The sequence below is a fragment of the Heteronotia binoei genome, chromosome 9 (genome assembly GCF_032191835.1).
Source record: "Heteronotia binoei isolate CCM8104 ecotype False Entrance Well chromosome 9, APGP_CSIRO_Hbin_v1, whole genome shotgun sequence".
Lineage (NCBI taxonomy): Eukaryota > Metazoa > Chordata > Lepidosauria > Squamata > Gekkonidae > Heteronotia > Heteronotia binoei.
The window spans coordinates 112,055,052-112,082,183 of NC_083231.1; the positions used below are offsets into that span (position 1 = coordinate 112,055,052).

At 52.2% G+C, this 27,132-nt stretch overlaps 1 protein-coding gene across 1 annotated transcript in view; it reads right to left on the reverse strand.

Annotated features, from left to right (window-relative positions):
• Positions 1-27,132, reverse strand: part of ADAMTS3 (ADAM metallopeptidase with thrombospondin type 1 motif 3) — a 205,460-nt gene that overhangs the window by 27,179 nt on the left and 151,149 nt on the right. Inside the window, exons 16-19 of the mRNA XM_060247412.1 lie at positions 13,996-14,159; positions 9,689-9,854; positions 8,194-8,326; positions 2,522-2,729 (exon numbers count right to left, since the gene is read on the reverse strand). Of these exons, the coding sequence (XP_060103395.1) occupies positions 2,522-2,729; positions 8,194-8,326; positions 9,689-9,854; positions 13,996-14,159 (671 nt within the window). The remainder of the gene's footprint in view (positions 1-2,521; positions 2,730-8,193; positions 8,327-9,688; positions 9,855-13,995; positions 14,160-27,132) is intronic.

Below are 27,132 nucleotides of genomic sequence, written 5' to 3' on the forward strand. Positions count from 1 at the left end.
GCTGTAAGCTCCAGGAGGATTGGCTACATCAGGGGGTGTGGCCTAATATGCAAAGGAGGTCCTGCTAGAATTCCTTACAGGGCTCTTCGTACAGGGCCTGCTATAAGCTCCAGGAGGATTGGCTACATCAGGGGGTGTGGCCTAATATGCAAAGGAGGTCCTGCTAGAATTCCTTACAGGGCTCTTCGTACAGGGCCTGCTGTAAGCTCCAGGAAGATTGGCTACAACAGGGGGTGTGGCCTAATACGCAAAGGAGGTCCTGCTAGAATTCCTTACAGGGCTCTTAGTACAGGGCCTGCTGAGAGCTCCAGGAGGATCGGCTACATCAGGGAGTGTGTGGCCTAATATGCAAAGGAGGTACTGCTAGAATTCCTTACAGGGCTCTTAGTATAGGGCCTACTGTAAGCACCAGGAGAATTGGCTACATCAGGGGGTGTGGCCTAATATGCAAAGGAGGTCCTGCTAGAATTCCTTACAGGGCTCTTCGTACAGGGCCTGCTGTCAGCTCCAGGATTGGCTACATCAGGGGTGTGTGGCCTAATATGCAAAGGAGGTCCTGCTAGAATTCCTTACAGGGCTCTTCGTACAGGGCCTACTGTAAGCACCAGGAGGATTGGCTACATCGGGGAGGTGTGACCTAATATGCAAAGGAGTTCCTGCTACAAAAATAGCCCTGTGGATGGACCACAGGCAACGCTCGTGAGGGGAGTGGCCTGGACTGAGACAGTTGGTGTGATTAAGTCATGCTTTCATGCGATGCCTCACCTGATCCTTGTTTGCATTCTGGAACGGTGCAATTGGTTTTCCTTGCCGACGTGCAGTTTTGCCTGCTACCCTCTCCTATTGACCCTTAGCCCCAATCCTCACTACCTTTCTGCAGATGCAAACGTTTGGCAAAGCGTTAACGAAGACTGGAGACGAATCACTCCACATCCTGACCTGGATGGCCCAAGTTAGCCTGATCTCTGCCAGACTGTGGAAGTTAAGCAGGGTCAGCCCTGGTTGCTATTTGGATTGGAGACCACCAAAGAAGTCCAGGGTCCCTACGCAGAGGCAGGCAATGGCAAACCGCCTCTGAACATCCTTGCCTTAAAAGCCCTACAGAGTCTCCGTAGCTCAGCTGTGATGACACAAATTTGTAAGAAATTTGTTGTTGTCGGTATTATTGTTGTTATTTAGTTAATAGGATACGGGGAGAAAGAAGGATATTGTAGAAGAAGAAGAAGAAGATATTGGATTTATATCCCGCCCTCCACTCCGAAGAGTCTCAGAGCGGCTCACAATCTCCTTTCCCTTCCTCCCCCACAACAGACACCCTGTGAGGTAGATGAAGATATTGGATTTATATCCCGCCCTCCACTCTGAAGAGTCTCAGAGCGGCTCACAATCTCCTTTCCCTTCCCCCCACCACAACAGACACCCTGTGAGGTAGATGAAGATATTGGATTTATATCCTGCCCTCCACTTCGAAGAGTCTCAGAGCGGCTCACAATCTCCTTTCCCTTCCTCCCCCACAACAGACACCCTGTGAGGTGGGTGGGGCTGGAGAGGGCTCTCACAGCAGCTGCCCTTTCAAGGACAACCTCTGCCAGAGCTATGGCTGACCCAAGGCCATTCCAGCAGCTGCAAGTGGAGGAGTGGGGAATCAAACCCGGTTCTCCCCAATAAGAGTCCACACACTTAACCACTACACCAAACTGGCTCTGTAATCAGAAAATCATTAATCACCAACAATTATTACATTTTGCAAAGCAGGAGCCAAGTTGCACCTTCAAGACCTATCGTCTGATGAAGTGTGCTTCTAGCGCCCGAAAGCTGACATTCTGAATAAAACTTTATTGGTCTTAAAGGTGCTACTGGACTCCTACTTTGTTCTATTGCTTCAGACCAACATGGCTGCCCACTCAGATCTATTACATTTTGCCTTTGTTTAGGACACAAGTATGGCATCTCATAAGGGCTGCTAAACCCGTCTGGTTGGGGGTTCCCCCACCCCGGAGGTTGCCAACCCGCTGGCCCAGAAGTGACATCATCATGCCGGCGATGGTGTGCAGCGGCCGCTCTAGGCGTTACTGGGAAAACTCTATGGTTTTCCCCTCCCAAATGGCTAGAGCATTCGGGAAAACCATAGAGTTTTCCCAGAAATGCCTAGAGTGGCCACACGCGGCATTGCTGCCATGACGACGTCACTTCCAGGAAAGGTCATTCCGGGTGATGTCATTCCATCGCACGCGCGTGAAAGTCCCCCGCTCTGGGATGAAGGGGACTTGGCAACCCTATATCTCATCCGCTTAATTTTTTAACAATCATTTCTCAGAGTGTCAATATCCTATTTTTTGGCAAGAAGCAATAAAATATACCCAAGCATGGCAAATTATAGCCAGGATTAAAATAAGAATTTCAAAGTACTGTGATGACTTTTCCCACCACCAATCAGTCCAAAATGCCTCCCTGCCCGTCAAAGAAAAGAGGCTGATAGTTTCAAAAATGGGGGATCAAAAGCAGAAGATTCGGTGCTTACTGGACTCCACGGCCAGGTTTTCCACTGGGCGGGGCACGGGGATCGGTTGCACGGCCTACGGCTCTCCGGTCGATCCCCGCTGCAGTACTTGAAGTGGACCGAGCGGTTCCCCCCATCGTGGAGCAGCTGGATGCAGCGGACGGTTCGGATCTGATAACCAGAGGTCCCGCAGGTTTTGGTGCAGTGCTCCCACTCTTCCGATACCCAGCTGGGCGAGGTGGGAAGAGAAGGACAGCTGTGAGACTTCCGGGCAACATTCATTCGAGCCAGAAGCCCCAGCGCAAAAGACTGGTTCCTCCCAAGCATGCACAAATATTTTATGATGCGCAAATGGCATTTCCCAGATGGAAAATGTCTGCCAACGGAACCAAAAATGAGGAATTTTTAATAATTTACAGAACAACAAATGCAACAGAACAACAGGGATGAGTTTGTAGTAGGGATACAAGCTGGTTTTGCGGGGAGAAAACACAGCCCCGGAGGCTGGAATTGGATGGGGTGTTGAACGCTGGAAGTTGTCCTACGCGCAGGTGGACTGTGGATATATTGCTCCCATTGACTGCTGGCTCCTGCTCGAATTATTTAGAAGAAGAAGAAGAAGATATTGGATTTATATCCCGCCCTCCACTCCGAAGAGTCTCAGAGCGGCTCACAATCTCCTTTACCTTCCTCCCCCACAACAGACACCCTGTGAGGTAGATGAAGATATTGGATTTATATTCCGCCCTCCACTCTGAAGAGTCTCAGAGCGGCTCACAATCTCCTTTACCTTCCCCCCTCCCCACAACCGACACCCTGCGAGGTAGATGAAGATATTGGATTTATAGCCCGCCCTCCACTCCGAAGAGTCTCAGAGCGGCTCACAATCTCTTTACCTTCCTCCCCCACAACAGACACCCTGTGAGGTGGGTGGGGCTGGAGAGGGCTCTCACAGCAGCTGCCCTTTCAAGGACAACCTCTGCCAGAGCTATGGCTGACCCAAGGCCATGCTAGCAGGTGCAAGTGGAGGAGTGGGGAATCAAACCCAGTTCTCCCAGATAAGAGTCCGCGCACTTAACCACTACACCAAACTGGCTTTAGTGTGTATGGCGAGAGGAACAGTAGGCTTAGAACAGACAAAAGGAAGTACTTCTTCACCCAAAGAGGAATGAACACGTGGAATTCATTGCCATAGGACAGGGGTGTCAAACTCATTTGTTATGAGGGCCGGATTTGACATAAATGAGACCTTGTTGGGCCAGGCCATTTGTATCATAAAATGTAATGCCAGGTAGCGGACATATAAACTTTATAAAGGGCACAGATGTTCATTTCGTAGACGATCACATAGCCCTCAGTCTGTGCCATGGTGCCTTCACATGTTCACGGTACCTGAAGCAACTTCTGTAGAAAAGCTCACAATGCCCAGCCATTTCATGTTCCTCTGGGTCTTAGGCTCAAAGCATTGACCATGAGACGTCTATAATGAATGTCCATGAATCAAAAGTAGGTTTGCAACTTACAGATAGGCGCACCTGAACAGCACCTATTCAAGACTGGTACAGCGCAAACATTGTCTGCAGTTTTTGATGCAATAATTCATAGCCAGAATTCTTATGTGATTTTTTTTGGGGGGGGGGGGCAGGTGGATTGCTGGCCTTTTGACTGGGGAGGGGCAGCCCAGGAGAGCCCCAGGTGAGCGAGGCCTGCTTGGACTGGCTGCATCTCTATCCAGCCCAAGCAGGCCTCACTTGCCCAGGGGTCTCCTTTCTTGCATCAGGTTGCTTGTGGCTGGAGGGGGTGTCATATGCTAATGAGTTATGCTAATGAGCTCCATTTTTCTACAAAAGGACCCCCTGCCTGCCTGCAGCCACAGTTTCCTCCAGGTCCAAGGTTTTTCCGTTAACCTTTAAGGCAGGGGTGTCGAACTCATTTGTTATGAGGGCCAGATTTGACATACCCGTATTTTTCGGTCCATTGGACGCTCCGGACCAGTAGATGCAGGTGCCTGGCTGGGAGACAAGCGGCGAGATCGCTCCCTCTGCCCCCACTGCAAACCCAGCACTTTGCAGGGAGTGATCTCGCCGTTTGTCTCCCAGCCAGGCACGCAGGCGCCGGCGTGCTTCCCCCGCGCTTGCATGCCTGGCTGGGAGACAAGCGGCAAGATCGCTCCCTGCAAAGTGCTGGGTTTGCAATGGGGGCGGAGGAGTGATCTCACTGCTTGTCTCCCAGCCAGGCACACAGGCACAGAGGAAGCACCCGCCCCCTCCGCAAACCCAGTGCTTCGCGAAGCGCTGGGCTGTGGAGAGGGCAGCGTACTTTCCCCGTGCCTGCCTGCCTGGCTTCAGCTGATGCTTACAGCAAGCGCCAGGATCGCTCCCTCCACCCTGCGATCCCAGCGCTTGCTGTAAGCAGCAGCTGAAGCCAGGCAGAGGAAGCACCCGCCCCCTCCGCAAACCCAGCAAAGCGCTGGGCTGTGGAGGGGGCGGCGTGCTTTCCCCGTGCCTGCCTGCATGGCTTCAGCTGAAGCTTACAGCAAGCGCCAGGATCGCTCCCTCCACCCTGCGATCCCAGCACTTGCTGTAAGCAGCAGCTGAAGCCAGGCAGAGGAAGCACCCGCCCCCTCCGCAAACCCAGCAAAGCGCTGGGCTGTGGAGGGGGCGGCGTGCTTTCCCCGTGCCTGCCTGCCTGGCTTCAGCTGATGCTTACAGCAAGTGCCAGGATCGCTCCCTCCACCCTGCGATCCCAGCGCTTGCTGTAAGCAGCAGCTGAAGCCAGGCAGAGGAAGCACCCACCCCCTCTGCAAACCCAGCGCTTCGCGAGCGCCCGCTGTGGAGGGGGCGGCGTGCTTTCTCCCTGCCTGCCTGGCTTCAGCGCTGATGCTTAAAACAAGCGCTGGGATCGGAGGGCGGAGGGAGCGATCCTGGCGCTTGCTGTAAGCGTCAGAGCTGGAGCCAGGCAGGCAGGTGCGGGGAAGCGCCGGGACGGAGGCAGCGGATCGCCCCCCCCCCCCCGGAGGAAGGTACGTACGGTACATTCCCTCCATAAGACGCACACACTTTTTACCCCACTTTTTTTTTGGGGGGGGGAGTGCGTCTTATGGTGCGAAAAATACGCTAAGTGAGACCTTGTCGGGCCGGGCCATGTGCATCATAAAATGTAATGCCAGGCAGCGGACATATAAACTTTATAAAGGGCACGGACACACAATTAAAGATTTTTTAAAATTAAAATAAAGCATGCTTAAAATATTAGCCCGCTTGCAATATTTTGTTTTACAGTCTCTGATAAATGTCACCTCTCGCTATGAATTATTGCGTCAAACACTGCAGACAATGTTTGTGCTGTGCCAGTCTTGAATAGGTGCTGTTCAGGTGCGCACGTCTGTGAGTTGCAAACCTACTTTTGATTCCTTGACATTCATTACAGACGTCTCATGGTCAATGCTTTGAGCCTAAGACCCAGGGGGAAACACGAAATGGCTGGGCATTGTGAGCTTTTGTACAGAAGTTGCTTTAAGAGCATGTGAAGGCACCATGGCACAGGCTGAGGGCTATGTGCTTGTCTACAAAGCTAAAATCTTCCCCAGAAAAATGACTACAACTAAAAAAAAATACAACTCCCCCCCCCCCAAAAAAAACTACAAGAACAGAGAGACAGCCATGTACAGTGGTCAGTGTCAGCCTACTATCTGAGAAGTCTAAATTCAAGACCCCCAATCAAAGGAAAACGTGAAAGAAAAATTAAGGAAAATTTGTTGGGTAATCCTGAGGTGGAACACACTCTCAGCCCAATGCTGATATTTCTCTTCTAAATAGTTCACATGCTTTCCTATTGAGAAAGACTGGAGGGCATGAGTACAGTGAAAAAGAAGAGAGGAACCCAGTGACACCCATAACAAACCCAACAAAACTTTCTCTCTCTGTAGGCAAAAAGCTCATACCTTCACTAAAACGTTGCTAGTGTTAAAAAGCATTCTTTGTAGCTCTCCTGATGGTGGGGACTGCGCAAAGGAAGCTCTGGCTCTTTCTTTCCTTCCCTGGGGCATGAGGAGGGGGAGGAACCTCAGCCATTCATTAGAAGGAAGAGAGACTTGTCTCAGTAGCTCTGCAGGGTGATTAATTGAGCCTGGCAAACTTAATCACCCAGCAGGACTATAGAGCCAAGCTCTCTCATTGGCTGAGGCTGCTCCTCCCTCCTCCTCCCTTTGGGAAAAGGGAGGGGGGGAGGGAAAGGCTGCTTTGCTGCTCTGGCTTATCTGGGAAGAAACACAAAATGGCGACTGAAAAAAACAGGCAAGGGAAAATGAAGCAGAGGACAGCTGGTTGCTGGAGAGCCTGATTGGAGCTCTCTGTGGGCCTGTTGTGGCCCGCAGGCCACATGTTTGACACCCCTTCCATAGGAAGTGGTGGCGGCTACAAGCATAGACAGCTTCAAGAGGGGCTGGATAAACATATGGAGCAGAGGTCCATGAGTGGCTATTAGTCACAAGGTATAGATGGAACACTGTCTGGGGCACTGATGCTCTGTATTTTTGGTTCTGGGGGGGCAACAGTGGAAGGGCTTCTGGAGTTCTGAGCCTGCTGGTGGACCTCCTGATGGCACCTGAATTTTGACCACTTTGTGACACAGAATGTTGGACTGGATTGGTCTGACCCAACATGGCTTCTCTTAAATCCTTAAGAGCAGAGGCCCATGAGTAGCTATTAGATACAAATTATAGATAGGGCACTCAGTCTGGGGCACTGATGCTTTGTACCCTTGGGAGAGCTTCTGGAGTTCTGGCCCTCCTGGTGGACTTCCTGATAGCACCTGGGTTTTGGCCGCTGTGTGACACAGAGTGTTGGATTGGATGGGCCATTGGATTGATCCAACATAGCTTCTCTTATGCTTTTAGGTGTTCCCCAGGGTTTCAGTCAGAGAAAGGCCTTTGCCTATATGCCCTGCTCTTTTAACTGGAGAGGTAGGAGATCATCTCTTCAATTATCAGTTATAGACCCTACATAACCACACATAAATCTGCCTTATATGAGGACAGACCAGTGCTTTTTCTGCAGCAGGAACTCCTTTGCATATTAGGCCACACACCCTTGATGTAACCAATCCTCCAAGAGATTACAGGGTGCTTAATAAAGGGCCTACTGTAAGCTCCAGGAGGATTGGCTACATCAGGGGTGTGTGGCCTAATATGCAAAGGAGGCCCTGCTACAAAAAAAGCCCTGAGTATAGCCAACCATGCAAGGGAGTTTTATAAGGGTAAAATGGAGGTGATTATTAGCCACAAGGTATAGAGGGAACACTTTGTTTGGGGCAGTGATGCTCTGTATTCTTGGTGCTTGGGGGGCAAAGAGGGAGGGCTTTTGGAGTTCTGGCCCCACTGGTGGACCTCCTGATGGCCCCTGGGTTTTCACCACCGTATGACACAGAGCATTGGACTGGGTGGGCCATTGGCCTGATCCAACTTGCCTTCTCTTACGTTCCTATCACATAGGTCTTGAAGCTAGAGCTTTCTGTTTCCATGGCGCCTCTTACAGACCGATGCCTTGGAATGCTGTAGCGCTTTCTCCAAGGCCTGCTCCCACCGAGTCAGACTGCCTCGCATTTTGACCTTAGCTGACCCCCACGTTTTTAGCCGTTTTTTGAACCCCACGCGGCTGGCACCCGCACATCTCTGAATGCTTGCCGATGCTTACAACGGCTGTGTGCATTCCTGAAGGTTGCACATCCGGCGAATGGGCTTGGGCTTTTTGCTGGCTTCACAGAAGCTACGGTGGACCATTTTGTTGTCGCTCTTCCTGCGACACCCGTACTTGGTGTATTGGAAACCTGGAGAAAAGCAAAAGGGACATTTGGGGAGAAAACAAGAGAGACGGTTAAAAATGTGACGGCTGAAAAAAGGAGAAATCTTGATGACTCTCCATGATGGGAATCAGAAAGACCTTCTTGGAACACTGGAATCCCTGGTGAAGCACCTTTTCATGCTTTGACAGGGGTGGTCAGCAGGGCTTTTCTGGTAGCAGGAACTCTTTTGCATATTAGGCCACACCTCCATGATGTAGCCAATCCTCTAGGAGCTCCATGATGTACTCCATGATGTAGCCAATCCTCCAAGAGCTTACAAGGCTCTTCTTACAGGGCCTACTGTAAGCTCTTGGAGGATTGGCTACATCAGGGGTGTGTGGCCTAATATGCAAAGGAGTTCCTGCTACAAAGAAAGCTCTGGTGGTCAGTCCTGATCAAGTATGCACAGCCTTTACAGTGAGATAGACCTTTACAGTGAGATAAGCCTTTGGTCTATCTGGACCACTGTGGTCTAGTCTCCAAGACTTTGGATAGGCGCAGGCCTCAGATTCAGCAGGAGCTCACAGGAGCACAGCTCCTAAACCTTTCTGAGAGTTCCACCTCCTTCTTTTCACCTTGTCCATTGAATAGTAGGTGCAGCTGCATAACAATCCTGGATGAGCTCCACCACCTATTTTTCTGCAAAACAACCGCTGGGTAGGTGCCTTTCTTATCCCTGTTATCAGAGGATCCTCTTTTTTAACTCAGAGATACATCATGATTGAACCTGGAATCTCTTCCATGCAAATCTGCGGCAGTGCTCCTAAGCTACAACTGGACCTTCCAAGTATCCTACCTATGTCCCATTGTTCTTTAATCCAAATGAAACACTGGTTGTCTCTTAACCATGGTGAAGAATACTCAGGGCTTTTTTTGGTAGCAGGAACTCCTTTGCAAATTAGGCCACACCCCCATGATGTAGCCAATCCTCCAAGAGCTTACAGGGCTCTTCGTACAGGGACTACTGTAAGCCTTACTGTCTTTTCCAGTGACTCTTGTCTTCAGATAATGTGACCAAAGTACAATAGTTTCAGTTGGTTCTTTTATCATCTAGACTTCTAGAGAGAGTTCAGGCTTACACTAGACCTTTTGGGTGTGAGTGCATCACATGTATGCCAGAAGACACACACACAAGTACACACAAATTCTCTACAGCAGGGATGGCCAACAGTAGCTCTCCAGATGTTTTTTGCCTACAACTCCCATCAGCCCCAGCCATTGGCCATGCTGGCTGGGGCTGATGGGAATTGTAGGCAAAAAAAACATATGGAGAGCCACTGTTGGCCACCCCTGCCCTACAGCCCTGTTTTAACCCAGCCAGTACACTCACACCCCATTATGACTTGCCTCCTCCACAAGGCTTGGAACACGGAGACCACATCTTCAAAGCCCACTCGAAGGAGTCCAGTTCCTCTTGCAGAACATTGTTGCTATTGACGTTGGGCACCGAGTCCTCGTGGATGATGTATTTGTAAGTCAAGCTGGACTGCGTGTCGTTGTCCTGAGGGATGATCTGAAGAAGGACAAGCGGGAAAGTTGATGTTATGGAAAAAGAGGCAAGTCAGTTTCCTGATGGAAAGGATGCAGGGCCGGATTAAGACCAACGGATGCCTTTAAGCCCAACCATGGTGCCCCTCAGCCTTCCTGCTGCTTAACTGACAAGAGGGAAGCACAGCTCTCCAGCCATGAGGCAGAAACAAATGTGATATCAGATGATACCTTTAATGTGGAACATGGCAGATAAGGACCATTTTTTTAAAAAAAAGACTGGCTAAAGTTGAGTGTGGCAGTGAAAGAATTAAGGGCATGATAGTGAGGAAGAGGAGGAGGAGAAGATGAAAAGAAGAAGAGGAGGAGAAAGAAGAAGAAAAGGAGGAGGAGGAGAAAAAGATGATGAAGAAGGAGAAGAAGGAGGAGGAAAAGGAGAAGAAGAAGGAGGAGGAGAAGATGAAAAGGAGGAGGAGAAAGAAGGAGAAAAGGAGGAGGAGAAGGAGGAGAAAAAGATGATGAAGAAGGAGAAGGAGGAGGAGGAGGAAAAGGAGAAGAAGAGGAGGCGAAAGAAGAAGAAAAGGAGGAGGAGGAGAAAAAGATGATGAAGAAGGAGAAGAAGGAGGAGGAGGAGAAGATGAAAAGAAGAAGAGGAGGAGAAAGAAGAAGAAAAGGAGGAGGAGGAGAAAAAGATGATGAAGAAGAGAAGAAGGAGGAGGAGGAGGAAAAGGAGAAGAAGAAGGAGGAGGAGATGAAAAGAAGAAGAGGAGGAGAAAGAAGGAGAAAAGGAGGAGGAGAAGGAGGAGAAAAAGATGATGAAGAAGGAGAAGGAGGAGGAGGAGGAAAAGGAGAAGAAGGAGGAGGAGGAGAAGATGAAAAGAAGAAGAGGAGAAAGAAGGAGAAAAGGAGGAGGAGGAGAAAAAGATGATGAAGAAGGAGAAGAAGGAGGAGGAGGAGGAAAAGGAGAAGAAGAAGGAGGAGGAGAAGATGAAAAGGAGGAGGAGAAAGAAGGAGAAAAGGAGGAGGAGAAGGAGGAGGAGGAGAAAAAGATGATGAAGAAGGAGAAGGAGGAGGAAAAGGAGAAGAAGAAGAGGAGAAAGAAGAAGAAAAGGAGGAGGAGAAAAAGATGATGAAGAAGGAGAAGAAGAAGGAGGAGGAGAAGATGAAAAGAAGAAGAGGAGGAGAAAGAAGAATAAAAGGAGGAGGAGGAGAAAAAGATGATGAAGAAGGAGGAGGAAAAGGAGAAGAAGAAGGAGGAGGAGAAGATGAAAAGAAGAAGAGGAGAAAGAAGGAGAAAAGGAGGAGGAGGAGGAGAAAAAGATGATGAAGGAGGAGGAAAAGGAGAAGAAGAAGGAGGAGAAGAAGAAGAAAGAAAGGGAGAAGAAGAGAGGAGTGGTAGTAGTAGTAGTAGTAGCTGGTTTTTATATCCTACTTTTCACTACCCAAAGGTGTCTCAGCGCAACTTACAATCTTCCCTCCCTTCGTCTCCCCATAACAGAAACCTTGTGTGGGGAGGTGGGGCTGAGCGAGCTCTGAGAGAACTGCTGTTGAGACTGAAGCTCTTTCAAGAACTGTGACTGACCCAAGGTCACTCAGCAGTTGCATGTGGAGGAGTGGGGAATCTAAGCCGGTTCTCCAGATTAGAGTCCACTGTTCTTAACCGCTACACCAAACTGGCTCTCCAGGGAGGGGGGTTCTGTGGCATCTCCCTTCCCTTGGTGTCCTAAGCCCATGTTTATCTTGCTTAGTGGTTATTCCAGAGCTTTAGGAGTGTCTCAGTGGCAGAACATCTGACTGGCATACAGAAGGTCTTGGTTCGATGCCGGCCATCTCCACCTAAAAGGATCAGGTAGGAGTTGATGTGAAAGGCCTCACCCCAAGAACTTGGAGAGAGGCTGCCAGTCTGAGTAGACAACACTGAGAGCCAGTTTGGTGTAGTGGTTAAGTGCGTGAAATTTTATCTGGGAGAACTGGGTTTGATTCCCCATTCCTTCACTTGCACCTGCTGGAATGGCCTTGGGTCAGCCATAGCTCTGGCAGAGGTTGTCCTTGAAAAGGCAGCTACTGTGAGAGCCCTCTCCAGCCCCACCCACCTCACAGGGTGTCTGTCGTGGGGGGGGGGGGGAAGATATAGGAGATTATAAGCCGATCTGAGTCTGATTCAGAGAGAAGGGTGGGGTATAAGTCTGCAGTTTTCTTCTTCTTCTATGGATGCTGAGGGACCAAGGATCTGGTTTGGTAGAAGGCAGCTTCCTGTGTTTATGTGATTAGGATTTTGAAGAATCAAGTCACTATGGCAGGGGTGGCCAACGGTAGATCTCCAGATGTTTTTTGCCTACAACTCCCATCAGCCCCAGCCATTGGCCAAGCTGGCTGGGGCTGATGGGAGTTGTAGGCAAAAAACATCTGGAGGGCTACCGTCGGCCACTCCTGCACTATGGAGACACGGCAGTGGCCTTTCTGAGGGTCAAGAGGAATGAGATGTTGAGAGAAGTGTGAATGAATAATTCCATCGTTTGGAAACGGTTGTGAGGTGGGAAACGGAAGAGCTGAATAACCTTAACCCCCTCTCCCCCATTTGCTGGTGGAAACTGAACATGCTTGAGAAGAAATACAGCATGTGTGATGGACCTGTCCAATTATTTCTTGGTTTTGGTCTCAGGTCATCAGGGCCAGCCCTGCCACTAGGAAAACCGGATGATTGCCTAGGGCGGTAGCCTTCTAGGGATACCAAATTGCCTCCCATGTGACTGAGTGAGGTTATCAGTGCAGGAGGGGTGCCAGAGGTTAGCTTTGTCTAGGGTGACAGGCAGTCTAGGGCCCTCCCTGCAGGTCATAACCGAAATCTATTTTATAATGGGTGTATGGATTCTTCAGTCCCCTAATATTTGTCTTCTTAATCTTTGGGAAAACTTTAGGGCTTTGGAATCAAAGGGTGAGTCGATATCTTTATTGCTGACTGTGGTGTCTAGGCGTCCCAGAGGTCTCAGAATACGGGAGGACAGAGCTGGGTTACTTCACCCGCTTATGCTCTTGTCCTCCCCGGCTGTGCTGGGGCTCCACTCTCTCTCTGTCTCACCAGCCCGTTTCTTGCATCAGCCAGCTTGCTCCCTGACCTCTCAGCCTTGCGGCCTTTTATCCCTCTCCCGGCCCCCTCCCTTCCACCCCAGTCCCACCCCTGGGTAGCTCTGCCCCCGCTTATAGGCGGGGATGCTGAGGAAGGGCTCCCTGGGACATGGTCTTCAGGCGGCTGGGGCGCTGTGGTTGCTTCGGGGCATGGCGGCACTAGCTGCCGAGGCTCAGGGTTCCTGCCTCCCCTGTTCTCCTGGCCGGTCGGCATTCCTGCCCTCTGTCTCGCGCCACTGTAGTTGCGGCTTGGCCACCTGGCCCGGGCTTGGGGGCGGGCCCGTCGGTTCCCAGCTTCGGCCGGCGTCGCAGAGGGCTGGGCCACGTCGGGCGACTCGGAGGTAGGTGGAAGCCTTGGGGAGTGTGGGGGGGGGGCTCTAGGCCAGCCCGTCGGTTCCTGGCTTCGGCTGGCATCGTAGAGGGCTGGGCCGCATCGAGCGGCTCGGAGGTCAGTGGCAGCCTCGGGGGGTGTGGGGGGGGGCTCCAGGCGGGCCTATCAGTTCCCAGCTTTGGCTGGTGTTGCGGAGGGCCGGGCCGTGTCAGGCGGCCAGGGGGTAGGTGGCAGCCTCGGAGGGGTGCGAGGGAGGGGCTCCCAACGGAGTCCCGTCTCAGCCTGGACAGGATAGTATGCTATAGCATCAGATTGGAAACTGAAGACCTCTCCTTCATTGGTTGCTTAGAAATATTAGGAAGCTTGTCAAATCTTAAGCAAAATTCTCACGGGGGGGGGGGGGGGTCGAACAATAGAGCCCAGAAGCAAGTATTTGGGGAGGGGCGTAAGAAAGAAAGAAGAATAAAATTTAGAGGTCCTGGAGCTCTGCTCCTGTGAGCTCCTGCCCAAAATGAGGCCTGGTTTCTCTTATCACTTCTTTAGCAGCAAACAGCTTCTGCGCCTTCCACTGTGAAACCCTGGGGATGAACAGCTGCCCGAGGAGAGTTGAACAAAAGAGGGAGGAAGGGGAAACCGTAAGAAAATAAGAACCGCCCTATTTGATCGGATCAGGAGAATCTCACCAAACAGTGAAGGCCGTGAGACTTACCAGGACGACAACAGCATCATGCAGAGGGCCATCAGTGTGAAGAGTTTCGATGTCGTCTTCTACGTGGTACTCCCATTCGATGCCCATGTCGATGAAGGTGCGGGAGTCAGATCCCTCCCCTTTGCTGTTCAGAATGTAGTGGCCCGTTGCCTGGTTCTTAACGGCTAAAAGGAGGGGGGGCGGAGCCACAATTTGTCATAGAAACCAGCAGATCTATTCCCACACCTGCATATCCAACACACACGAAGCTGACTTATACTGAATCAGTTCTCGTTTATACCCAGAATTGAAATTTGTTGGTCCTGGAGGTGCCACTGGACTCAGATTTAGTTCTCACATCTGTTAGTGAACTCTTGTGTTTGAATGCTATCTGTATGATCTTACCAATCACCTTAATCCAATTTCAGCTATAATTGCCCAGTTGCTTATACATCTTGACTCTAATTTAGCCCTTCCTGGCAACTATACCCACCCCCACACCTCTCTCTACCTATATATAATGGTATTCAGGGCTTTTTTTTTTTTTTGTAGCAGGAACGCCTTTGCATATTCGGCCACACCTCCCTGATATAGCCAATCCTCCAAGAGTTTACAAAAAAGAGCCTTGTAAGCTCCTGGAGGATTGGCTACATCAGGGGTGTGTGGCCTAATATGCAAAGGAGGTCCTGCTAGAATTCCTTACAGGGCTCTTCTCACAGGGCCTGCTGTAAGCTCCAGGAGGATTGGTTACATCAGGGTGTGTGGCCTAATATGCAAAGGAGGTCCTGCTAGAGTGTCATGGGTGCTGGGGACCCTTCAGAGGAAGTTGAGTCTGATGAGGAAACTGTGCCCCTGCCACCTGCACCAGTGCCCCTGCCTCCTGCTGGAGAAGATCCCAGCCCCCCTGCCTCGCCCTCTCGGGTGGCTCGTGTGCGTGACCGCCTCCGGCAGGACCTCAGGGATCGGAGGAGGGCGGCACGCTCACAAGCAAGACGCTCCCTGAGCCCTGAGTTCTGAGAGGATACTGGCCCTTCTAAGAGCAAGGATGCTTGAGTGGTAACAGGATCCTGGCTGCCTCCCTGAGCCAGCAATTAGCCCAAACGGGCAACAGCCAGCAGAGGGCTATATAGCTGTGGGCTTTGGGAGGAAGCTTTGTGGAAGCAACTAGTCATCTCCCTGACATTCTAGCATCCACTCCGGCTTGACTTTGGTTCCTGACTCCCTGACTTTGGCTTTGGACTTCTGGACTCCCTGACCTCGGCTTCTGGACCTCAGACCTGCGATACTTCTACAGTGATTCGGATTTGGCGCCTCGGACCCTCCTGCTTACTGGCTACAGACCTCGGACTGCCTCTGGACTTTGCCTGACCCGGCCCCAGCCGTGACAGATTGCTTCCACCGACAAACACCCACTCCACAGGATGGATGCTGAAGCAAGTGAAACCACAGAACTACTGGCTGCGCTCCAAGACCAGGTACAGCAGCTAACACAGGCAGTAGTGCACTTGCAGCAACAACCTGCGGCCAGTGCTCCAGCCAAGTGCCCAGTTCCCCCACCTGACAGATTTGGGGGTGCCGTGGAAGAATTTCCTGCCTTCCTAGCACAGTGTCGGCTGTACTTTGAACTGAGAGCACGGGACTTCCTCAATGACAAAACCAAGGTGTGTTTCGTCATCAGTCTGTTAAAGGGGCAGGCGGCCAAATGGGCCACACCCTTGCTGGTCGCGTCCTCTCCCCTACTGACTGATTACCAGGGGTTTGAGGCCCACCTGTCTGCTGCTTTCTCAAACCCAGTCCAAGCAGCCACAGCCAACCGGAAGATCAGGGCACTGAAACAAGGCAACTCCTCGGTGGCTCAATATGCCACTGAATTCAAGCTCCTGACCCAGGACTTGGCGTGGAATGAGGCTGCCCAGATGGACCAGTTTACTGAGGGGTTGGCAGAGGAGGTCCTGGATGAACTGGCCAGGGTGGAGCAGCCACCCACGCTCCAAGAACTTATCACCCTCTGCCTCCGCATCGATGGCCGCCTGGAAAGTCGCCGCCAAGCCAAGACCAGAGGGCGCCAGCTCCCTGCGCCGTGCTACCTGGCTCCTCGCCCGTCCCCAGCTAGTACCAGCACCAAGGATGAGCCTATGCAGCTTGGAGCTGCTCGACCCCGCCTGACCCCAGAGGAAAAGACCAGACGCCGCACGCAGAATCTGTGCCTCTACTGCGGCACGGCAGGCCACTATGCCTCTGGCTGCCCTGCTAAGCATCGGATACCTGGACCTTCGCTGCCACCGCCGCCAAAAGGGCAGCCCCAGGCGTAAGTGGACCCCCCAGCCTGGGGCGACTAGCTGGGTCCTCCGAACAGCGGGCTGATACCCCAGGGCCATTCCTGCTACCAGTCAAACTCCGTCTGCCTGACGAACGCTGGCTGTTCGTGTATGCCATGCTGGACTCGGGAGCGGCCCACTGTTTTATAGATGCCGCCTTTGTGAAGCAGCACCAGATCCCTGTGCAGACAAAAGGGATTCCGTCGCTGGTGGAGGCTATTGACGGGCGCCTCCTCCGTTCTGGCCCCGTCACCCAGGAGACCTGTCCCATCACCTTCCACGTCCAGCAGCACCAAGAACAGCTGCGGTTTGATGTCGCCCGCATGCCTCGCTTCCCGCTGATTCTAGGCCTTTCCTGGCTGAAGCTGCACAACCCCATCGTGGACTGGGCCCAGCAGGAACTACGCTTCCGAGACCCATGCCCCCATCTGACTCCTCCCACCACTCTAGCAGCTGGCATCCCGAGTGGTGGTCCTCAGCTCCCTCAGAAGTATGTGGACTTTGCTGATGTCTTCGAAGAGACAGGAGCTGATCAGCTTCCCCCTCACCGGCCCTACGACTGTGCCATTGATTTGGTACCTGGGGCACCACTCCCGGTGGGGCGTCTGTACCCAATGTCGGAGCCGGAGTTGGCAGCTCTGCGAGACTTCCTGGACAAGAACCTGAAACGCGGATTCATCCGACCCTCAACCTCTCCCCTATCTGCTCCAGTGCTCTTTGTGAAGAAGAAAAGTGGGGAGCTCCGGCTGTGCAATGACTACCGGGCCCTGAACAGGATCACCATCCGCGACCGGTACCCTCTACCACTGATCCCTGAACTCTTGGATCGCCTAAAGGGGGCCCAAATCTACACCAAGCTGGACCTCCGTGGAGCGTACAATTTGGTGCGCATACGGCCCGGAGATGAATGGAAGACCGCGTTTGGGACCCGATACGGGCAGTACGAGCACCTGGTAATGCCCTTCGGACTGACCAACGCCCCCGCTGTCTTCCAGAGGTTCATGAATGACATATTCCGGGACCTGCTCGACCGCTTCGCGATCATATACCTGGATGACATCCTAATTTACTCCCGCAATCCTGCCCAGCACGCCGAGCACGTCCGCCAGGTCCTGCAGCGCCTACGAGCCCATGGTCTCTACGCCAAGCTGGAGAAGTGCGACTTCGACCTGCGCTCCGTCGAGTTCCTTGGGCACATTGTGTCACCGCAGGGGATCCTCATGGACCCGAAAAAAGTAGAAGCGGTCCTGACCTGGCAGGCTCCTCAGAATCGCAAAGACCTGCAGCGGTTCCTCGGTTTTGCCAACTACTATCGGCAATTCATCCCGGCCTACGCATCCCTGACCACACCCCTGACTCAACTACTCCGCCCCAAAGAACCCTTCCACTGGTCCCCAGAGGCCGATAACGCCTTCTCCACCCTGAAGACTCGCTTTGCCACCGGGCCACTCCTGAGATACCCCGACCCCCAGCTTCCCTTTACGGTGGAAGCTGATGCCTCCAATGTGGCCCTGGGAGCAGTGCTGTCCCAGCGCGAGGAGCCGTCCCAGCCACTCCAGCCCTGCGCCTATTACTCGCGGCAGCTCACTGCTGCAGAGAGGAACTATACCATCTGGGAGAGGGAGTTGCTCGCGATCAAGGCGGCGTTTGAGGTTTGGCGACATTACCTCGAAGGGGCTCACCACCCTGTTCAAGTGCTCACCGATCACCGGAACTTGGAACACCTCCAGACCACCCGCCGTCTCAACCAGCGCCAGATCCGGTGGTCCCTATTCTTCTCTCGCTTCGACTTCCGGATCTCCTACATCCCCCATACCCAGAACCGGAAAGCAGACGCGCTCTCCCGGAAACCGGAATACGCCCCTGCCTCAACTGAGACCGCGCCCGCTGCTCCAATCCTGCCGCCCTCAGTATTTGCAGCCACCTCCACTTCACCAGCACTCGTGGAGGACATTCGGGCTAGCCAGGCCAATGATCCCTGGGTCCAGCAACACCTCCAGGCTCTCCAAGATGACCCAACAGGGGAGTTCACGACTCGAGGCGGCCTCTTGCTACACCGCGAACGCCTCTATGTGCCGCCCGGGCCCTTGCGGGCAGAAGTGCTACGCCTGACCCACGACTCGTTACCCGCCGGGCACTTTGGACAGCATAAGACCACCCACTTGCTGACAAGGGAATTCTGGTGGCCACGAGTTCGCGCTGATGTTGCCCGCTATGTCAGCTCCTGTGACGTCTGCCGACGGGCCAAAGACATCCCAGCCAAACCCTCAGGGTTGCTGCAGCCCTTGCCCACATCTTCAGGACCCTGGGATACCATCTCGATGGACTTCATCACGGAACTTCCACGCTCCAAGGGTCAGACTTGTATCTGGGTGGTCGTCGACCTATTTACCAAGATGGCCCACTTCGTTCCGTGCCCGAAACTCCCCACAGCTCAGGAGACGGCCCAGCTTTACCTGCAACACATCTTTCGTCTGCATGGACTCCCAGCCCATCTGATCTCCGATCGGGGCCCTCAGTTCTCCTCTCGGTTCTGGCAAGCCCTCCATTCCAGCCTGGGTACTCGAGTGCACCTGTCCTCAGCCTACCACCCACAGACAGATGGCCAGACAGAGCGCACCAATGCCACGCTAGAGCAATATCTCCGCTGTTACACCTGTTACCAGCAGGATGACTGGACCACTCTATTGCCCCTAGCGGAGTTTGCATACAACAACGCGGTCCATTCATCCACCCAAATGACCCCGTTTGCTGCAACCTACGGGTACCACCCTCGGTTCTTCCCAGCGATCCTACCACCCACGAATGTCCCCGCCGTCGATGCCTACCTGCAAGAACTCCGTGCCAGCCAAGACTTGCTCCGAGAGCAGCTACAGCAAGCCAAGGAGGCATATAAACGGGCTGCGGACCGAAAGAGGCAAGAAGGCCCTCCAGTGCAGCCGGGGGATCAGGTGTGGCTCTCAACTCGCTACCTGCGCCGGCCTGGTCGGTCTCACAAGCTGGATGCACGGTTCATTGGACCCTACCCCGTCGTTGAACAAATAAACCCCGTCGCCTTCAGGCTCCAGTTGCCACCCCACCTCCGCATTCACCCCGTGTTTCATTGCTCCCTCCTTGTTCCGGCTGCACCCCCTGACCCAGCTCGGACTCCTTCCCCACCGCCGCCACCACCAGTGTTGGTGGATGACGAGGAAGAATATGAGGTGCGCCAGATCCTGGACTCCCGGTACCATCGTGGAGGCCTCCAGTACCTGGTGGACTGGGAGGGATACGGCCCAGAAGACCGGTCTTGGGAGCCCGAGGACAATCTTCATGCCCCGGACTTGGTGCACCAGTTCCACAACGACCACCCCGACCTTCCAGGTCCCTCGACGGAGGGGGGCCCTGGGGGGGGGGGATAGTGTCATGGGTGCTGGGGACCCTTCAGAGGAAGTTGAGTCTGATGAGGAAACTGTGCCCCTGCCACCTGCACCAGTGCCCCTGCCTCCTGCTGGAGAAGATCCCAGCCCCCCTGCCTCGCCCTCTCGGGTGGCTCGTGTGCGTGACCGCCTCCGGCAGGACCTCAGGGATCGGAGGAGGGCGGCACGCTCACAAGCAAGACGCTCCCTGAGCCCTGAGTTCTGAGAGGATACTGGCCCTTCTAAGAGCAAGGATGCTTGAGTGGTAACAGGATCCTGGCTGCCTCCCTGAGCCAGCAATTAGCCCAAACGGGCAACAGCCAGCAGAGGGCTATATAGCTGTGGGCTTTGGGAGGAAGCTTTGTGGAAGCAACTAGTCATCTCCCTGACATTCTAGCATCCACTCCGGCTTGACTTTGGTTCCTGACTCCCTGACTTTGGCTTTGGACTTCTGGACTCCCTGACCTCGGCTTCTGGACCTCAGACCTGCGATACTTCTACAGTGATTCGGATTTGGCGCCTCGGACCCTCCTGCTTACTGGCTACAGACCTCGGACTGCCTCTGGACTTTGCCTGACCCGGCCCCAGCCGTGACATAGAATTCCTTACAGGGCTCTTCGTACAGGGCCTGCTGTAAGCTCCAGGAGGATTGGCTACATCAGGGGTGTGTGGCCTAATATGCAAAGGAATTCCTGCTAGAATTCCTTACAGGGCTTTTTGTACAGGGCCTGCTGTAAGCTCCTGGAGGATTGGTTACATCAGGAGTGTGTGGCCTAATATGCAAAGGAGGTCCTGCTAGAATTCCTTACAGGGCTCTTCGTACAGGGCCTGCTGGAAGCTCCAGGAGGATTGGTTACATCAGGGGTGTGTGGCCTAACATGCAAAGGAGCTCCTGCTAGGATTCCACCCCTGCCTAAGTCTACCTTAGATACGTTCGTAGCTGAGATTTGAACTGGAAAATATTATCTACTCTCAGTGGCGGACTGGGTCTAAAACTATTGGTTGCCAGGAGACATAGGGGGCCCACCCACAACTATAAAGCCATCATTTAATTTTTGTAAGAAACGAATAAAATTTTCAAAAAGTACATAAGTGGGAAAAAAGTACAATTAAAACTTTTGCAAAATAGATATATGTACTTTAGTCATTACAGGATACATATATTGCACATATCACTGGCAGTATACAGTAGATACTCAATGTAAATACAGACTGCATTTCCCCCAGGGGAGCTGATCTCTGCCAGCTGGAGATCAGCTGTAAAAGCGGGAGATCCCCAGGCCCCACTTGGAGGCTGGCAACCCTAAATACAGTGTCAATTTTAGTTGCATTACAGTAATAATACTGGAACTTCTATTATATTTTCAAGCTACTAAAAGGTCATGAACATTTTTAACATATCGCCTAATGTTTAAGGGGCCTACAGGGCCCACTTGCCTTCGAGCAAGCTGACACCCTGGCCAGGCCGCCACTGTCTACTCTCACAGCTCATAAGAACATAAGAGAAGCCATGTTGGATCAGGCCAATGGCCCATCCAATCCAACACTCTGTGCCACATAAGAATGTCAGAGAAGCTATGTTTGATCAGGCCAATGGCCCATCCAGTCCAACACTCTGTGTCACACAGTGGGCAATTTTTTTTTGTATGTGTGTATATACACACACACACACACACACACTATGGCTAATAGCCACTGATGGACCTCTGCTCCATATTTTTAGATTTAGATATTTTGAGATTTTAGCTCACTCTTGATGCACGTTTACTTGCAAGTAAGCTCCAATGAGTGCAGTGGGACTTAGTCCAAATAAATGCACTTAGGTACCTGCTCCTTATTCAACCCATTGTGGAAAGGGAGAGTTCTAGCCAGTTCAAAAACTTGCCCGCCATTTTGTGTCACAGCGGCTAATATTAATAAAAAGGTCTTCTGTGGATTGTGTTTGTGCATGTGTGCATGCTGACCCCTACTGGGGGCGTGGAGAATATTCAGGGAGGTGGCTGCATAAAGCCCGCCCCCCACCTCTTGACTCCTGGTATTGCAAGGGGGTCTCCCAACCTTGTACTTGCCAGAAACAACCTTGCTTAGCTTCTGAGATCTGACGAGATTGGGCTTGCCTGGGCTATCCTGGTCAAGGCTTCTTCTGTGGATTGTGATCGGTTTGTGGATTCTGATTATGGGCCAGTCCGAGGGCAGAAAGTTTGCTTTGGAAATACTTGAATCAGCAAAGAGGACTGTGTCCATTGGAGAAGAGCAAACTAGCAAGAGCCTGTGCATATGGGAATTGACCCCCAACGTGAGTTAAAATGATCCAACATGGACTCGTTCGACTGTACACCGACACCATCACGTTACATTTATCTCCAAAATGGTTCATACAATGACAATGAAGGAATTCCTTTCTCCTTTATAAGATGCGTTGTGGGTTGTGTGTGTGGATATGCCCTTCAGGCCTGCGCAGAGGAATTTTTTAGGTGAAGCGCAGTGTGCGCGGTACTGGCTCCACCCTTTCACCTGGGGGTCATCTGCCATGGCCCAGTAAGCCGGGACGCCGGCAGTGAGTCCTCCAGGTGGTAGGTGTTACATTAACGAGCTCTATCTGCCCGGGTTTGATGCGCAGGCCTGAAGGGCATATCCACACACACAACCCACAACGCATCAAGTCCTGCAGCGATAGGCAAGGGGCGAAACGGCAGGTGGAAGGTGCCACTGGAAGCCGCAGTCCCGATCCTGCATGTAGGCGGTTCAGGATATTGGTCGCCTGATGCTAACCCGGAGACGAAAGCATCTTTCGGCAGCACCCTGAACGACCAAGCAGCCTTATCTAGGGACAGCACTGCTTGCTCCACACGGAGAGGGGCCTAGAAAAGGTGGCCTAAACAAAGCTCGTCTCCCCCACCCCAGTTGGCTAGCCGCGGTCAACGGGCATCCTTACTTGCGGTCGAAAAATAACAACAAAGAAAAGGCATGCACCTGCCTCACAAAGTGTGCAAAGACTAAAGCTTGCGTGTTGGAACATCAGAACCATGCTTGACACAGTAGGCAGTGGTCGCCCTGAACGACGCTCTGCTCTAGTTGCCCACGAACTTCTCAGGTTGAATATCGACATAGCAGCTCTCAGTGAGGTCCGCTTCCCTGAGGAAGGTAGTCTTCAAGAACACGGTGCTGGCTATACCCTCTACTGGTCGGGTAAGTCAAAGGCTGAGAGCCGCCTTTCTGGCGTTGGCTTCATGGTCAGGAACTCCATTGCCTCCAAACTCGAAAACCTTCCAACAGGTCACTCAGATCGCATCATGTCCATGCGCCTCCCACTTCAAAACAAGCAGCATGCAACACTCTTCAGTGTGTATGCCCCAACCCTTCAAGCAGATCCTGCAGAAAAGAACAAGTTCTATGCTGATCTACGCAACCTCGTACGGAAGACCCCTACAGAGGACAAGATGATCATCCTTGGCGACTTCAATGCCAGAGTAGGTAAAGACTCGGAAGCCTGGAAAGGAGTACTTGGCAAACACGGCATTGGCAACTGCAATGACAACGGGCGCCTCCTGCTAGAATTCTGCATGGAGCACCAGCTCACCATCACCAACACTATCTTCCAGCAGAAGAACAGTCTGAAGACAACCTGGATGCACCCACGGTCCAAGCATTGGCACCTTATCGACTACATTCTGGTGCGCCAGAGAGACCTTCGAGATGTCTTACACACCCGAGTAATGCCCAGCGCAGAATGTCATACGGATCATCGTCTTGTACGCTGCAATCTCCGTCTTCACTTTAAACCCACACCCAGGAGAGGAGGTATCCCTCGGAGGAAGTTTCAGGTTGGCAGCCTCCAGTCAGCCGAAGTTAAAGCTGCCTTCCAGGCAAAACTCCAGTCAAGAATTGAGGACCTCAGTTGCCCCACAGACCCTTCTCCAGAAGCACTCTGGGAACACCTAAAAACTACCGTCCTGCAGATCTCTGAAGAAGTCCTCGGGTTCTCCACAAGGAAGAACAAGGACTGGTTTGATGAGAACAATCAAGAGATCCAAGAATTACTGGCAAAAAAGAGATCTGCCTACCAAGCACATCTTGCTCAGCCCTCCTGTCCTGGGAAAAAAGCAACCTTTCGCGCTGCATGTAGCAACCTCCAGCGCAAGCTTCGAGACATTCAGAACGAGTGGTGGACCAAGCTTGCAGAGAGAACCCAGCTGTGTGCAGACACTGGTGATTTAAGAGGGTTCTACGAAGCCCTGAAGGCAGTATATGGTCCATCATATCAGGCTCAGAGTCCCTTGCATAGTGCAGACGGCCAAGTGCTCCTCACAGACAAGGCATCCATACTGAACCGGTGGTCGGAGTATTTTCAGGTTCTCTTCAGTGCCAACCGCGTAGTTCAAGATTCAGCAATCCACCTCACCCCACTTCAACCGGTGAAAACAGAGTTGGATGAGATCCCCACCCTAGAAGAGACTGTTAAAGCCATCAAGCAACTGAAAAGTGGCAAGGCAGCAGGAGTTGATGGAATTCCACCAGAGATCTGGAAGCATGGGGGCACAGTACTACATAGCTCACTTCACAAAGTACTTGTCACCTGCTGGGAACAAGGCAAATTACCACAGGACTTTCGTGATGCAATCATCATCACCCTATACAAGAACAAAGGGGAAAAGTCAGACTGCTCCAACTACCGGGGGATAACCCTGCTCTCCATCGCAGGCAAAATCCTTGCCAGAATACTCCTGAACAGACTGGTGCCCACCATTGCAGAAGAACTCCTCCCAGAGAGCCAGTGCGGCTTCAGAGCTAACAGGAGCACCACCGACATGGTATTTGTTCTCAGGCAGCTCCAAGAGAAATGCAGGGAACAGAACAAGGGTCTGTATGTGACTTTTGTCGACCGACATGGTATTTGTTCTCAGGCAGCTCCAAGAGAAATGCAGGGAACAGAACAAGGGTCTGTATGTGACTTTTGTCGACCTTACCAAAGCTTTCGATACCATTAGCAGGAAAGGCCTGTGGCAAATCTTGGAACGTTTAGGATGTCCCCCAAGGTTCCTCAGCATGATCATCCAGCTACACGAAGACCAGCGAGGCCAAGTCAGACACTGCAACGACCTTTCGGACCCCTTCCCAATAGGCACAGGTGTAAAGCAAGGCTGCGTTCTCGCGCCAACTCTCTTTAAGATCTTCTTTAGCATGATGCTTCAAAGAGCCGCAGTAGATCTAGATGAGGACGATGGTGTCTACATCCGCTATCGCACCGATGGCAGCCTGTTCAACCTGAGGCGACTAAAGGCACACTCCAAGACAATGGAAAAACTCATCCGAGAGCTACTGTTTGCTGATGATGCTGCACTCGTCTCCCACTCGGTATCAGCTCTGCAGCATATGACGTCCTGCTTTGCAGAGGCTGCCAAGCTATTCGGCCTAGAAGTTAGTCTGAAGAAGACAGAAGTTCTCCACCAGCCTGCACCCCAGGAAGATTATCACCCTCCCTGCATCACTGTGGGTGAATCAGTTCTGAAGACAGTCCAGCAGTTCAGCTACCTGGGGTGCATCATCTCCTCAGATGCCAAGATCGACAAGGAGATTGACAACAGGCTGGCAAAGGCAAACCGTGCATTTGGCCGACTGCACAAAAGAGTGTGGAGCAACAAGCATCTGAAAAAAGGCACTAAGATCAATGTTTACAAAGCGGTTGTGATGACAACCCTCATCCATGGCTCCGAATCGTGGGTTTTATACCGTCATCACCTGCGACTCCTTGAGCGCTTTCATCAGCGCTGCCTTCGCACCATCCTCAACATCCACTGGAGTGACTTTGTGACCAACACTGAAGTCCTCAAGCGGGCAGAGGTTACCAGCATCGAGGCACTGCTGTTGAAGACGCAGCTGCGCTGGGCAGGGCATATTTCTAGGATGGAAAACCACCGCCTTCCCAAGATTGCCCTGTATGGCGAACTCTCCACCGGCCATCGAAATAGAGGGGCACCAAAGAAGAGGTACAAGGACTCCTTGAAGAAATCCCTTAGCACCTGTCACATCAACCATCACCAGTGGTCTGACCTAGCCTCAGATCGCAAAGCATGGAGGCACACCATCCACCAGGCTGTCTCTTCCTTTGAGAACACACGCATAGCTGGTCTTGAGGACAAAAGGAGATTGAGGAAGAATCGCACTGCTACAGGACCAACCCTAAATCAGACTTTTCCCTGCAGCCGCTGTGGCCGGACCTGCCTGTCCCACATTGGTCTTGTCAGCCATCAGCGAGCCTGCAGCAAACATGGACTATTGCACCCTTCTTAAATCTTCGTTCGCGAAGCCAAGCCGAGAGAGAGAGAGAGATAAGAACTCTGTGTAACTCACTGGCAGGGTCCAGACCAGCAGCTTCAGGCACATGGGAGGTGTCTCAGATTGGGCTGGCTCAAAATGAAGTGGCTGAATCTCGATCAAATGCTCCCTTGTGAGTCGCCCATTCCCCGTGCGGGAGGTGCTTTGGTGCGATCGGATGGTTGTTGTGCACCATCTCCTTGGTGTGGTTTGGGCTTCTTTTTTTCCATACATTTTTAGTGGTCATGTGCATAAGAACATGAAAGAAGCCATGTTGGATCAGGCCAGTGGCCCCTCCAGTCCAACACTCTGTGTCACATAAGAACATAAGAGAAGCCATGTTGGATCAGGCCAATGGCCCATCCAGTCCAACACTCTGTGTCACATAAGAACATAAGAGAAGCCATGTTGGATCAGGCCAATGACCCATCCAGTCCAACACTCTGTGTCACATAAGAACATAAGAGAAGCCATGTTGGATCAGGCCAATGGCCCATCCAGTCCAACGATCTGTGTCACATAAGAACATAAGAGAAGCCATGTTGGATCAGGCCAATGGCCCATCCAGTCCAACACTCTGTGTCACATAAGAACATAAGAGAAGCCATGTTGGATCATGCCAGTGGCCCCTCCAGTCCAACACTCTGTGTCACATAAGAACATAAGAGAAGCCATGTTGGATCAGGCCAATGGCCCATCCAGTCCTACACTCTGTGTCACATAAGAACATAAGAGAAGCCATGTTGGATCAGGCCAATGGCCCATCCAGTCCTACACTCTGTGTCACATAAGAACATAAGAGAAGCCATGTTGGATCAGGCCAATGACCCATCCAGTCCAACACTCTGTGTCACATAAGAACATAAGAGAAGCCATGTTGGATCAGGCCAATGGCCCATCCAGTCCAACGATCTGTGTCACATAAGAACATAAGAGAAGCCATGTTGGATCAGGCCAATGGCCCATCCAGTCCAACACTCTGTGTCACATAAGAACATAAGAGAAGCCATGTTGGATCAGGCCAGTGGCCCCTCCAGTCCAACACTCTGTGTCACATAAGAACATAAGAGAAGCCATGTTGGATCAGGCCAATGGCCCATCCAGTCCTACACTCTGTGTCACATAAG